The 14972-nt window shown below is 42.0% G+C and overlaps 1 protein-coding gene and 1 pseudogene across 5 annotated transcripts in view; one reads left to right on the plus strand and one right to left on the minus strand.

Moving 5' to 3' along the window:
- RAI14 (retinoic acid induced 14) overlaps window positions 1–14972 on the minus strand; it is a 142773-nt gene that overhangs the window by 8030 nt on the left and 119771 nt on the right. For 3 of the 4 annotated variants that reach the window (XM_072992851.2, XM_072992854.2, XM_072992852.2), the window contains 10 exons: window positions 12086–12143; window positions 10782–10852; window positions 10174–10280; window positions 7682–7860; window positions 7228–7256; window positions 5498–5587; window positions 4859–4945; window positions 4169–4229; window positions 2723–2841; window positions 460–2001 (listed from right to left, as the gene is read on the minus strand). In XM_072992851.2, the coding sequence (XP_072848952.2) occupies window positions 460–2001; window positions 2723–2841; window positions 4169–4229; window positions 4859–4945; window positions 5498–5587; window positions 7228–7256; window positions 7682–7860; window positions 10174–10280; window positions 10782–10852; window positions 12086–12143 (2343 nt within the window). The remainder of the gene's footprint in view (window positions 1–459; window positions 2002–2722; window positions 2842–4168; window positions 4230–4858; window positions 4946–5497; window positions 5588–7227; window positions 7257–7681; window positions 7861–10173; window positions 10281–10781; window positions 10853–12085; window positions 12144–14972) is intronic. The other variant, XM_072992855.2, reaches the window with a different exon arrangement.
- On the plus strand, window positions 8824–9592 carry LOC110080066 (nuclear transport factor 2 pseudogene; annotated as a pseudogene). The gene has a single exon (XR_013542237.1). The product of XR_013542237.1 is annotated as a nuclear transport factor 2 pseudogene (transcript).

Below are 14972 nucleotides of genomic sequence, written 5' to 3' on the forward strand. Positions count from 1 at the left end.
CACAAATCTCCATTAATTTCTTTCTGGCTGATAATCGTTTTCTTCTTTCATGCACATGTCCTTCACTTGAAAGGAATCCTATCTATCAATATGCCCACCATGTGAAAGAGGAAGCACACATCTACCGATTCCACCCTTAATATTTATGCATCTCCTGATTTTGTCTGCTGTCTCCATAGAACCATCAGGATGCTGGTCAAGAACCCTGAAAAGAGCAATTTTCTACACTAATGTTGTCAGCTACGTTCATGCCAAAAAGGACTATGGCAGAGTCCAGTAAGGTTCGGGATCCTCACTTGTGTGAGTTGGGTCCAATGACAAGTAGCAACATGACATGGTTCCTGACATGCTCAAGTGATTCTGATAATCAGTTGTTAAAATGCATATTCTCCAGGGTCCAGCTCTAGACCAAGGAACACTTATTAGCAATCTCTGATTTGTGGCATTAGATCTACCAACCTTTTTATCTTTGTCCTCCTCAATTTTCGAAGCATTCTCTGAAGCTTTTTTCAATTCAAGCAGTTCTTCTTGAGCTTGATGGTACTGCTGAAGCAGTCCTTTGATCTCCTGTTCCTTGGCTTCCAGGGTAGCCCGGAGGCTCTCTTTTTCTGCTTTCACTTGTGAGATTTCCTTCCTCAACTGTGCAAGATCTGTGGACAAGTTCTCCCTCTGTTTCATTAAATCCCTCAGTTTGGATGATAAAGAGTTGACCTCGCCTTCTGAGGTAGACCGGAGCTCTTCATACAACGTCCTGGGCACCATAGCTTCACACACAGCCGCTTCTTCCTCCAGTAACTCCTTCTGCAAACGCTCCACCTCGCTATCCTTGTAAAGAAGCTGCTCTTTGAGCTCGTTTATTTCTTCTTCCATTTCCTTTACTGAGGTCCTGAGAGCAGTGACCACTTGGAGATGCTCAGTGATGGAGACAGAGTTCTTCTTCTGAGAGTCAACCAAATTTTGGAGCTGTGTTGCTTCACTTAACACTTTTGCATATTGAGCCTTCATTTCTAACAACACATCCTCAGCTTGTTCTCTCTGCAAGACAGTGGCCTCCATCAGTTTCTCATGTTCCTCCAGAGATATCAGTCCTGAATTTGCCTTCTCTGGAACACTTCTCTTCCTGAAGTCTTCAAGTTCTGCCTGAGCTTCTTTATACAACCGAGACAGCTCACTGACCTGCTTGTTCAGTTCACTTATCATCTTGTTCTTCACATCCCTCATTTCGTCACTTTCCTCACCACCCTGCTTTGACTCCATCTGACCCTTCAGTTTATCTTGCAGCTTTCTGATCTCCTCCTGTCCCTCTTTGTACTTCTCAATTAGCAAAGCCTTCTCTTGATTGATATTTTCAATCACCACGCGATAGGAGTTTTTCATCTCCTCACATTCTTCTGCTGACATGGTGCCAGCTGCATTCCTCTCTTTCTCTTCCAGTTTTGCCTCTAGCTCCTCCACTCTCACTCTAAGCTTCCTGCTCTCTTCCTGCGCTTTCCTCAGCTCCTCCTTCAATAGTTCTACTTCCTCACAAGTCGCCCTAAGCTCCTGCAGGTCTGCCTCTTTGCTTTCTGAAGCCACCAGGCCCAGCTTCATTTGCTTCTGGACCTGCAGGACTTCCATCATGGCTTCTTCATACTTGCTTTGGGTTTCTTTCAATTTCTGATTGAGGTCAGAACCGTTCTCTGAAATCTCGGAGCTGTTTAACAAGTGAACTGTTTCCACCGCTCCAGACTGAAGCTGGGTTTCTAACTGCCGCCTCTTTGCTTCTGAACTATCAAGTCTCTTTTGCACTTCCTTTAAGCTGTCTTGCAGCTGTTTAATTTTCAGCTCATTATGGAGTGCCTCTTCTTGAGCTTGCGCCAAGCTCAAGGAAGACAAACTTATATCCTGAGCTGTTGCAGTGGAGCTTTCGCTTAACCTGTCCGTGGAACGGTCAAACTCCCTCTGAGTGGAATGAAAGGAATCCAGTGGAGGATCCACGTCTTCTGTTTTGAGTGCTCTTGCCTGTAGATGCAGCAGATGGCAGTATGAGACAAAGATGTCAATTTGGAGGGGAAAAAATACATTTCCTCACCCTTCCCTCATGCAAGTGATGAACAGAAGAAGCTAGATTCCTTCCCATGCCCCGAGAATCCAGTGGTCAAAAAGCTTTACTCCACAGCAGCAGAACATTAAGAACTGCCCTGCTAGGTCAAGACCAAGAACCCATTTCTAAACAAGGTTATTCAGACGCTAGTCAACAACCAAGCCAAAAGTTCTACCAGGTAGATCACATGACAGAGCTTTTTGTAAAAACCAACCAAACCAAATTCAGTCCCAACACAATCTATTTTTCACTTCTGAAATCAAACTAGGTGAAATGAGGTCTCAGGTGGCAGATATTGGTATGTAGAGGCAAGATTTTTGGAGGATATACAGTATATGTCACACATCCTGCCTTGAACTCCCCAAGCTAACCTTGCTGACCTCCAGTGTGATGGAGGAGATGGCCTTATCACCAATACTGAAAGAAGATTCAACTGCTCAGGTGATTTTTGTACAGAGAATGTTGGACGCCATCTTGTCCTTCACCAATGCCTGACCCTGGCTTCAGCTATAATCAAAAGGGAACAGTGATTCTCTGGACCAGCACCACAGATTCATCTTCTAACTTCAAACAGGTATCAAGTCAAACAGAAGCCAACCTTTCTCTATTCTGACGCTTGAAATCGTTTAAGATAGATACCTGTAATTTTTCTTGAAGTTTCTTATTATGCAAAGTCAAAGAAGCAATTCTTGCTTGCAACAATCCTAGGAGATCTTGCTGGTCTGTCTCTGAACTTATATCCAATAAACTATCAGCACCTTTAGCAACAGAAGAGAAAGAAAAGAAAGAGACCAGTCACTTCTGGCAAAACAATCCACGTACGTCTGATATGCATATTATACTACTATGTCTATGAATCTGAAAGATATTCTATTTAACTGTAGCAAATGTAATTCTAGGAATTTCAGTCAATGATCTCACAAAGAGAAAAATACAAGACTGACAGATGATTTCACCTTCCCTGAAAAACTCAAAAGTCCTCACTGACGGACCATGGGAAGAATGGGCAATTCTGCACCACCGCCACCTGGAGAAACTTGTTTTTCTGTCGTAACGCAATGAATTTCAATTTAAAAGAATACAATAGAGTTAAAAGAAAGTTTCATCTAAAAAAGGCATTTATTTTCAAATATGATTTGAAAAGAAGCCATAGCTCTATTGAGACTTCCTGGAACAGAACACTTCATTTCATAGAATCATAGAGTTGGAAGGGGTCTATAAGGTCATCCAGTCCAACCCCCTTGCTCAGTGCAGGAATCCAAATCCAGATGGCTGTCCAATTTTCTCTTGAAGGCCTCTAGCACTGGAGTGCTCACCACCTCCTGAGGTAATCGGTTCCACTGTTGTACTGTTCTAACAGTTAAGAAGGTTTTCCTGATATATAGCCTAAATCTGGCTTGATTCCATTATTATGTGTCCGACTGATTTTGATTTCTTAGTTGATTTTTCTTTTTCTTTGAAATGTAGGGGATTAGAGCCCTTGGAAGCCAAGTCATTGGGAGGTACATCACCCGTAAGTTGCATATTAGCAACCCCAATTCTACTGGTCCACATCAATGTAACTATAAGCATCAGAACTGCTATGGCGAAAGCCCTGTGCCCTTTCCATCTGCCATTATGAGTAGTCTGACAATTCCACTACGATAACAGTTCCTAAGGCCAAATGCTCTTAGAAATTCAGCTTCTAGAACCCAGTGGCCAGGATCATCATTTGGAGCACCAATGACCCAGCAGGAATGACAGCAGCACTGATAGCAGCAGACTGCAACTAATCAAAAAGTTGGAAGGGGTCTAAATAAGGTCATCCAGTCCAACCCCCTGTTTTGATTCTGGGATCAGATTCATCTAATCTGTTGATCTTAATAAAGGAGATGAACTGATCTGATTTGATGGGGGGGGAATAAATGGGAGTTTGTTTCATTGAACATGAGTAGTGTGTGCACCCCAAAACTGAAAAAGACATTCTTTAATTAGCAGCACTCTGCTGCAGCTGATCTTACTAGCTGATCAGCTGTGCTGGCAGAGCTCCACAAGAGAATGGGGAAACATTGAGAAGCCATTCTAAACATCTTCCCTACGCCTTACCTGTTGTACTATCACTCATTCCATCCTTGCATTCAGATTGAATGGCACTGATTTCTTCCTGCTGAAATACAAATCCACAAACATTTGTTTAAAAGAGAAATGGAAAATCTCACAGAACTTTCCATCAATATGTGTTAGAAGAAAAGTCAACTTGTAATGGCTTAGTTTTTATTTCCATTCCTTTTAAAAATCTACTAATCAAAACAGAGGGTTTTTTAAAGTGAAAATAAAGAATCTAAATGCATCACATCAAATGCATTGCTTTGAGTTTCATGGTTGTTCTTGAAAACAATTAAGACTGCTGTGTGTTTTTAACAGTACCATTAGCTTATCAGAGAAACACTAAGCCTCCCCTCCTCTGATTTATTATAGTCTCAATTCAATTCACCCCAACCTCTACCATCTAATGGTTAAAATACAAACATGCAACGTCTTATGGGGCATTTAATTTCACTTATACTTTGCCCGCCTTATTGCTGAAATTTCAGAAATCCTCCCAACCTTGCTTGCCCACCCCACCCCACCCCCAACAGACACACACACACACACACACACACACACACACACACACACACACACACACTTACTGCATGCTCAACTGGTAGAAGAAACTTTCGGTCACCTCATCACATGACCCACTACAAGAGGCAGCGTTCACATTTCAATCAAAAGCTAGACTGAACAATGTACCTTGGATCCCTGTTCAGCAAAGAAAGGCTGGCCCTTCCCGGATAATGGGGTGGAAGTTGCTGAATGTGGAGAGGACAGGTCGCTAAGCTGGAAAAGAGGGATGTATTTCAGGGACACGAACTGCTTCTTGCTAGTAGAAGTCATCACTTTCCGTTAGTTCAATGTAAGCAAAGACTACTCAGCAATTGTCTTTAGCGGGCAGCAAGCATGCAAGTCAAACAGTCACCCAAGGAACAGCCCCATTTAATATTAACCTTCATGTTAAGATGCTACACATTCCCATGTGCAAAGCGGTTTATATATGGCTGGGAATCTTAAGCCCATTGTTGATAGGCAAAGGCCGTCAACGTTCAGAGGAAAGCCGTACCTTTATAAGCTCCGCTGGTCTAAACTTAGGATCCTCCTGTCCTATTCCCAGGAGACCTCCTGTAAAGGGTCGACTAATCCAGGTTTTCAAAAACAGGCTACTCTATTTATGTCCTTAGGAGAATTCACTCACGACACATGAGACACACATATTTTTAAAAGGACTCACGCGAAGCAAAATTACCCCGTCTATTCCTGATGGGGCATTTCTCTTCTGCCACCCCTCCCTCTCTACACACAGCAAAGGTGTTGAAGTCAGATGCAGCTCTTTACCTGGATAGGACTGACTGGAGGTGGTGGCGGGGCTTTGCGTTTTTTTGGAGTTCCACTTCTTTCTGAACTTAACCTAGAGACTTGATCATGCTGGAAGGTTTGTAGGCCAGAAAAGGGAGGTCTGTTAGTTTGTTAGTAAGGCCTGTGTTAAAAGTTATATAGATACATCTTTAAGGTACAAGAAAGTGACAAAACCATCCATGCCTTATCTTTGGAATTGCTGTGCAGGACAATTACACACGTGTAACTAGGAACTCATCTGACCTCCTTTTGCCATTCATGCTCCAGGACATTAGATCTAGTGCAAATACTTAACTAAGCACACACTTTCCGACTAAAGTGGGCTCCATCACCCTGCTCCTTGCAGCCTCAAGCAGCTGGTTAATCTTCCTATCACTAGTGACTACCCCCTACTGTCAAAAGCTATGAGCAGAGAGAGAAGAAATCCTTGGAACATCAACTACACCGGAAATCTTAACTGGGGCAAACTTCAGAATTTCAATGTATCAACTTGGATCCTTAGGAGAATTTCTACCATCAGAGACTAATCAATTAAAAGCCACAGGTCCGGTCACTGGAAAGGTTTAGTTCTTCAGCTCTTATCAAGATTTTGGTCTTCTCAATAGGCAGCATGCAGGAATCACCCAGCTTGGGGACTAGATAGAGCACTACATTTTAGACATGGGCCCCAAAGCAGATTGACGAAAACAAAATGCATATGGTTTCTTCATTTCCCAGAATTCAGGTTATTTACTTAGTCAGATGAGCGGTTCTGTGATCAAATGCCCAATCTGGGGTGCTCAACAAACAACACAGGGGAAGGAAGGATCTATAATGTGGGAGTTTTATGACTGACACATCTTGTTATTCCTGCTTTTTATAAAAGGTTAACAGTGCCTGTGCGCATCGGTTGGCAGCCAAATCAGGACAGGACTATAATGAATGAGTAAACTGTGGCACTTCCTTTCACAACGGCTTTCCAGTTAAAACAGCACCCATTTGAAGAAATTTGACATAGATTTCATATGAGCAAACAGGTTCTGGGTAGGATATTTTAATCAGGAAACTGATGTGGGGGAGGGAGGGCCCTTACGTTGGGGAAGGAGAACTTTTGGCCTGCCAAATATCCTGGCTTACACCACCCATCTACCCCCATCCACAAGACCACTGCTAAATCAAAGTCCTACAAGAGGAAATGCAGTCAAAACATTCAGACCAGTGGTTTGCCACTAGTAGTGCACATATCTCATGTGGGACACCAAAGCACTGGGTGGGACACCGGATTTTCATAACAATATTAAGAATTCTGTTTCCTCCCAGTCCTCATATTCTCTCCGCAGTCTGAGGTTACTTTCTCCTTCCCACCTGACCTGTCATAGCTTATCCATTTGTGGTCTTTCAGCATATCAGCAGTAACTTTGGACACTAACTATTTCTTTGTACCCTGTTCCTATGTCCACCGACTTACAGCAAATGATACATGTAGAGATGGGCCACATGTGGCTCATGGAGAGAAAGAGGAATCCTATATCCATTTCTGATAACAACTACCATCTACCAGGTACTAGAAGATGATACAAGAGCTTAATAAACCTACAAATACCTCTGAATTCTGACAACCTATAAGTGGTACTTTCCTATCCTGATTATTTTAATTCCTAAGCATTCCCCCCCCCAAATTAGCACAATGCTAATTATCATTAAATAATTAAATAAATAATCATTTTTACCTGCTTTGGCTTGGTTGGTGACTTGGCATCTGGTGGAGAGAAAGAGAACTGTGAATTTTATGTTAATATGATATATGTTCCCTCAATTTAAGATGATGACACTCTTGATTGTAAACCAACAATTCTTTAGAAGGTAGCCCCACTGATTTCAATATAATGTAAGAGCTTCTGAAATCAGAACTTTAGTAAATGTTAGGGCCACGGTCTAACAGTCCAGGGGCATTTGTGCTTTATTTTCATAAGTGGTGGACTTTTCCTTTAGCGAAGAAGATTTTCAACTTAATCCAAAATGAAATAAGGAGTCACAAGTCCTTCACCCTGATCTCAGAGTTAACCCTCCCGAGGGCCTACATTAACTCTAACAGATATATTTGTCATAAAGATTCTATTACTGTCCTGCTGGTGACAAACAAATTTGAAGCAGCCCAGTTTAGGACTAGGAATTTAGACCTACCAGCATCTTGAACAATTTTTGATTGGAGGAGGCTCTGAATTCCTGTATTTTCAGACAGCTTGGAGTAATGTAGAGCATTATGTCCAAGAGTATCTGCCAAATTTATGTCTGCGCCTTTTCGGACAAGGGCTTCTACAATGGCAAGATTTCCAGCTTCACATGCTAGCATGAGAGAGGTTCTAGGGAGTGTAAGCAGACAGATAGTGTAAGGAAGGACAATGACCATATGAGAGAAGCAGTCCAACCATGTTGTGAAGGTTTTTGGCCCTAGGCTCATTTAATCTCCTGCAAAGCAAACGCTTTCAGATTCAACCTAGCCAAAGATTGTCCCTTTTGGCTCAAAATGACCAAAAGCAGTCATTCTATAGCCAGTCAGGCAAATGTAGCAAAAATTGCAAAGAGTATTGTGACACCTTAATGACGAACAGATTTTACAGACATAAGCATTCAGACTTTAGCCCCCTTTGTCAGATTGAATATAGCGTTTGTGATCGTACAACAACTTTTTAAAATCATCATACATCATCATAATTCTATCTAAGTCACAGTACAAAATACTTGGGAGTGGGTGGAAAGACAGCCGATAACCAGAGCATTAAGCACAGAGTGAGGAAAAACAAACTTTTCTTGTACTCTTATGCCAATTGAGAAATTTGAAGTAGAGTAGACCTTTGGTCTAGATAGGCGGGGTATTAGTCTAAATGAGGGGTGTCCAACCTTTCACCTTCTCTGGGCCACATTAGAAGATGAAAATTTGGTTTGGGCTGCACATACATTTGGTTTGGGCCGCATGGGGGGCAGCCCCGCTCCAAGCGCACTTACCGGCAGCTGCGATCTTAGACAGCAGAGGCTACCAGCTTTGACTCCGGTGGCTTTATGGGGCCGGGAGGGGGGTCCACCTATTGATGGGGACGGCGCAATGCAGTCACGCAGCCCCCCTGTCCCCTCCCCTCCCACTCCTTCCTTCCTTCCCTCTCTCCCCTTCTACTGTTGTGACATGTCCCGGCCACATTCCGGCCGCAAGCGCCGGCAGTGTAACTTGAAACTTTGGAATTTTTTAAAAAAATTGCACTGGGCCGCATTACGAGCTGACCTGGGCCGCATGCGGCCCTCGGGCCGCAGGTTGGACAAGCCTGGTCTAAATGAATGAATGAATGAATGAATGAATGAATGAATGAATGAATGAATAAAAAAAGAATTCAACTCTTGTAAGTATTGGGGTTTGGCCTATGCTTACTGCAACCTCTGCCACTGCTAGTGGGAGCTGTGAGTTTAGTACAGCAGTGGTTAAACGGCTATACTGCAGCCAAAACTGTGCTCACGACCCAGGGTTCAATCCCAGGTAGCCAGCTCAAGGTTAAATCAGCCTTCTATCCTTCTGAGGTTGGTAAAATGAGTACTCAGCTGGGGGGGAGGGGAGAGAAGGTGTAGCCTGCATAATTAACTTGTAAACCGCCCAAAGAGTGCTTGAAGTGCTATGGGGCGGTATATAAGCAGCACGCTTTGCTTTGCTTTGAGTTGCTAGCCCCAGCGGTTGACTAAGAATGGGAGACATGCTTATTTTGGAACAGGCTGGTTCCAGCTTTATACAGCATTGCTAACAGTTATTTGATACAGACAGGACTCTGTTAAGAGCAATATAGTTAGAAGCCTTACATGAGAAGGACAACAATTCCAGGACAAAGCAGCTATTGTTGAAAAACCTTCCAGTCCTCCTTTTCAGAAAATACAAGATAGCATCACAGTGTAAGACCTGATAACTGCTGGACCACCTGTACCATGATGGTTGGTGAAATTCAAGGCCGATTAAGATCCTATTATGGGATGCCAACAGATATTCCAAGAACACTAATGATGCTTGGGTTTGCCACCTATGACATGGTTAGGCTAGCACTGCCCAACTACAATTGAGAAAGCATCCATGAGACACTTGACCTTCTGTTTTCTCCTCCTCTTTATATTAATCATGAATGATCATACACAAACCTGAAACACCATGTCAAACCATAAAGACGCATGACATGCCTTTCAAAAGGGTTTGTGTTCTTAGATGAGTTCCTTCTCCATGATGTTTAGAGGTTAGATTTTGCTGCATTTGACAAGGGAAATGTTTGTTTTACCAGCATGTCTTGGGAAGAATCCATAATGCAAAAGGTTGTCATTCTTTACTGCACTGAAAAATTTTGGTAATATCCCGAAGAAGGAAAGAACATCCTCCTTAATACAGCTCACAAATTGAATTTTGTTTTGTTCTGATATTTCAATGCTATGTTAAACAATAAAACTCCTGGACTTCCTAGCAGGCTAAAAAAACACCCTCTTTTAAATATCTGGAAGTAAACAATATGTGTTGTAATAAAGTTCAAGCAAAGTTAATTTCTACATTTGTCCTAAATCCTGATTTGACTGCTTCACTCGAAGAAATTATTCTGAATGAGACTTAGAGTTCTGGTTCACATTGAAAAAGTCTGAGTAAGTTAGCTTTATTGTACCTTCCATTTTTATCTCTAGAATTGACATCTGCTCCATGCTCCAAAAGATATTTGCAAACATCAGTGTGTCCATTTTGTATGGCATGTAATAAAGGTATATTCCCATCCTAAGTGGGGGAAAAGAGTCCAAATATAATCAGTTATTGAAACATCACAGAGAAAGCTCAACATTCTGCACTCAATCGGTCTGGATAGCAAGAGCTGGAGCAGAATCAGAAATGAAAAACAGGCTAGCTGATCTTTTGTGAGAGATGAGTTTCCCATTTTTTAAACCTATTCCATGCTTTTTGCTGAAAGCGAAATGAGGGTACCATACACAGTCGGACAGTTACAGCCGTAGCCAGACAGAGATACTGTATAGTTCTTTGGATTGCATCAAACACACATTTATAGACACAGGCCTCCAGTTCAACATCATGCACATAAAATGGCATATATGTGAGAAACTTAAAAGGAAAACTTGTTTGCTGTCCCAAAAGAAGGGGGTCAGTCAGTCTTGAACAGAACTAATAGTTTGGTCATTTTCAAATTAGGTTTTAGGAACTAAAAGATTAAAAGCCATTAAAAAAAGAAGAATTAAAACTGCCCTTGAGAGAATCACTACGTACCGCATCTTTAACATTAACCGGACACTTGTGTTCACAGAGAAGCTGAGCTACTTGAAGGCAACCGCATGCAGCTAAAAAGCAAAAGAGTGTAAAATTAGAAGACTCTTAAAAACATCTTGCAGACAGGGGAGCTGTACCAGGCTGTTGCAGCAAACATAAAGAGAAATATTTCACCACTTTATAATAATAGTAAAATTTATTACAGTGTTAATATTTTAGTGGACAAAGCTAGAATACCACAATATGAATGTTTTGGTTGCATAACCATCACTGTCCCTTTCTAGTGTTCATCCCACCCACCCCCTCAATCTCTCTCTCTCTCTCTGTATGTGTGCGTGCATGCTGGGATTTGTGGCCCAAAACATTTAGAAGACACTGACAGTCAGGTATTTCTTTGATTTATATCCAGCTTCCCTCCCAAAACTGGCACACAAAGCAGCTCACAGCAAAATTAAAACAGTTATATACAAAAATAGAGCAAAAGCAGTATGTGTGTGTGTGTGTGGGGGGAAATTGCAATAAATTATCATGTACAACCATAAACAATAAAATAACTATAATAATATTCTGAATTGAAAGCAATTTTAAAATGCACCAGTCATACTGAAAAAGTTCAATGCCAAACAATTAAGAGACCTTCCCTTAACAGGCAACTGCTGAAAACCTCCAGAAGGAAATTGGCCTTTGCCTCCCATCAATAAATAAATAAATAAATAAAAATAGCAGGGAAGGTATCAGCCTAGCTACTTGTGAAAGGGAATTTAGCAACCTGGGAGCAGCCACCAGACAGAGAAAATGAATTAGTTTTACAGATGTTAAAACATCTATGGAGTCATGTGCAACAAGAGTTTTCTGAGCCTTTGTGCGTCACACAAACGAAAGGACTGTATTTTTGCTGCTTCTACACAATAAACTTGGGTAAGCTGATAACTGGACAGCACATGAGAACAAACGCTGCTGTTGTTGACCATGTTGCTGTTACTTCCCTATCCGACAACTGAGCATCCACACACAATGGTGTCCAGTGCAGTTCAGTTAAATATTCTGTAGTGAATGGGAAGTACTGTCTTCACGTAAGAAAATATTTAAGAGAAGTCAGATCAGTTATTATTATTTGCCTAGGCTTCTTAGTGACGCAAGCCCTTCATTTTCCTTCCAAAGTGATCAACCAGATGTTCTAGAAAGCAGGGTGCAAAAGAGGGATAGTCACACTTTGCCTTCCCAGAAGCCATGAGTTGTTCTGGAGATTGGGACCTCACAGGAGAAAAAAGGTGTAGGTAGGGTGGAGAAAGAAACAGCATTACCTGCATAGTGTAAAGCTGTTTTCCCAGAGTTGTCTGTGCTCTCCAGTGGACATTTAGCCTGCCGAACGAGACAGAAGGTGTGTTAGTATGACACGGAACATAACGCATTGTGAAGCTGATTGCTATTTTCAGAGAATTGTCAGGCGTGGGGCAGTGCAAGTCTGGAGAGCCATCTAGAGTTTTCTAGAAGACTGGCAGAAAACCCCAACCATTTCCATGACATGGACCAACTTCATTTCTTTAACTGTAGTGTCCTAGACAGCTTGGAAATTTTTGTATGATAGTGCCCAGAACAACCTACTCCCTCAGATGGCTGAGAGATTTTGGGAGTTCTCACCCTCAAAAATTAGTATTTCCACTCTCTAGGGTCTCTTGAGAGGGTAAAGTCCAACCTGTTAAAGTGGAACAAGTACATCCTACAAAACAGGGATATGAATAGCGGCATGAAGAACTGAAACATTCTTTGTAAAGAAATCATAAAGCCTTTCTTAAACCTATCCATTTATATAATCAACTCATACAGATTTTGAAAAAAAATCAGTGAAACGATCCCCACAGGTAAATGACAAGAGGTATTGAAGCACACAAATGAAAAGTACAGAACAACTTATCCTTTCATATCAGCTAACAAATACAGACTGCAGCCATCTCAGACAAGGACCATTTTTAGCTAGCAGATTAAGTGCCCTCCAGAATAAACACAGTGTTTATTTTGGCAACCGCAGCTCCTATTACTCATTAGGATCACGCCAAAGCAATCCTCACAGATGTTACAGATAAAAAAAATTGCACTGCTATCCCAGACGACCACGGAATCATAACAGCAAACTGCAATTCCGGCAGCACAACCAGCTCTACCATAAGGCCAAGTGAGGTGAGCACCTTAGATAACAGATGCTAGGGGCTAACAGAGTCTGATCCCTTTGGACTCCAACAGACCTGTGAACAGGACCATAGCCAGCCCTGGGCTCCTTAAATCAGTCTGCTATCTCTTGAGTTTCACCAAAGAATACTATCCCATAACCAGTGGGGTAGGTTACCCCCCACCGGGTAGGTGGGGCTCGTCAGCCATGGAAAGCAGCCCATCTAGGAGAAGGAAAACTCCAATTTCAAACCTCCACTGCCTTGTGGCTATATCCACTCATGGAAAAGGCTTCAGGAGTTAACCTCGAGGCAAAATCCGGAGCTGGAGTCCCGAAGGCAGCATGTGTCGTTCTGCCAACTCCTGCGACATTGCTGGAACCAGTTGTATTGGCTCTTGCCTTTCCATTGGACCATTTCAGCGATGTGGAGAGGGGGGATCTGCTGCTTGGGTAACAGCCTATCCTTCATATTACCTTACCCGGGCTTCATACTCTGGAGAGGACACTCCTCGATTCAGAGCATGTTACCATAGTCTCTCGAGACTGAAGGATGCCTATGCTATGCTAAACCAGTGGCACGACAAAATTCAAGTAACAGTTTAATTATCTTGTTTCCCTGAATATAAGACCTAACCTGAAAATAAGCCCTAGTGTGATTTTTCAGGATGCTCGTCATATAAGCCCTACCCCCAAAATAAGCCCCAATTAAGTGAAACTGTGCCCTCCACCACTGTGCAGCAACCAGAAGAAGATGGCATGATGGTATTTGATTAAATGTAGATGGCTGTACCTTTAAAAAAAAACCCTGAAAATAAGACCTAATGTATTTTTGGAGCAAAAATTAATATAAGACCCTGTCTTATTTTCGAAGAAAGACGGTATCTTCTGTCTAGTGGGGAGGAGGTCATGTTTTATCTATCTCCTCAGGGAGCAAAGTTCTTGAACCAGCCCCATCAGACATCCAAGTATCATATGGAAAAATTGGAAAAGTTAAGGATTCTGGAAGTGACAGTCCAAAAAAGTAGCTTTTCCAAAGTCCGGTTCTTGGAAGACTCATATATGTCACTAGCCAGTAACGTAAGTCAGAAGTCCTAATGTGTATGTTACAAGCTCACAATAAGCATACTTAGAAAAGTGGGAAAGAGTTAATATGCAGAGAAAGGTATTTTGTGGTGTCAATGTCCATGCTATGGATGACTCAAAGATATCAGCTGATGGCTTACAAGTATCTGCCAATCAGGTTGACTGGGGGAATCTTAAATTACCAGCAAGGTTTTCCTTCATCTTTCTTGGACCTTCCTCTCTGCAGCTGGGCATGAGGGAGCGTTGATCTCAGGACAATGAGAGGTGAGAAATAATTAGACACTGTGAGTGGAATCTGAGCTGCAATGAGCTAATCATATCAGAGACGATGTGTCTGTGTGGCTGTGCTGATTATCCAGAAATGCCTATATGTGTTTCTGTTTTCCTTTTGTACCATTTTTGTATTTTTAAAGTATGTGCCCAGGGACTTTTTTTCTGTGATTTCCCTACCTTGTAGTAACTTTTATTTGAATATGCTACACTCTGTTCTTTTAAGAGTTAATAAAAATGTAGTTCCTTCTTAGGAATACTTGAGAACTCTAGTTAAGGAAGTGTGTGTGTGTGTGTGTGTGTGTGTGTGTGTGTGTGTGTGTGAGTGAGAGAGAGAGAGAGAGAGAGAGAGAGAGAGAGAGAGAGAGAGAGAGAGAGATTTCATTCATTGTACTCTTCAGATTCAAGGAAAGGGGCAGACTCCACAAGATCATCCTGGTCCCCTGCTTTTGAAACTGGGTTCATTTTGAATGGATGAAGGAAGGAGAGAGGGTGGCAGCTACTAACTGAAGTTGAGGCACCGGTAAGCTCCTCCATCAGCTTTCCATAAAGATTGGCTGGCAAATAAGGTTTATGTTAAAAGTGTGGGTTAAAACAGAAACACCCCCCCAAGACTTAAGATCTTTTCAGCACAAAGCAATTGGTAAATACGAAAGTTTCTGTTGTAGACT

The sequence above is a fragment of the Pogona vitticeps genome, chromosome 2 (genome assembly GCF_051106095.1).
Source record: "Pogona vitticeps strain Pit_001003342236 chromosome 2, PviZW2.1, whole genome shotgun sequence".
Classification (NCBI taxonomy): domain Eukaryota; kingdom Metazoa; phylum Chordata; class Lepidosauria; order Squamata; family Agamidae; genus Pogona; species Pogona vitticeps.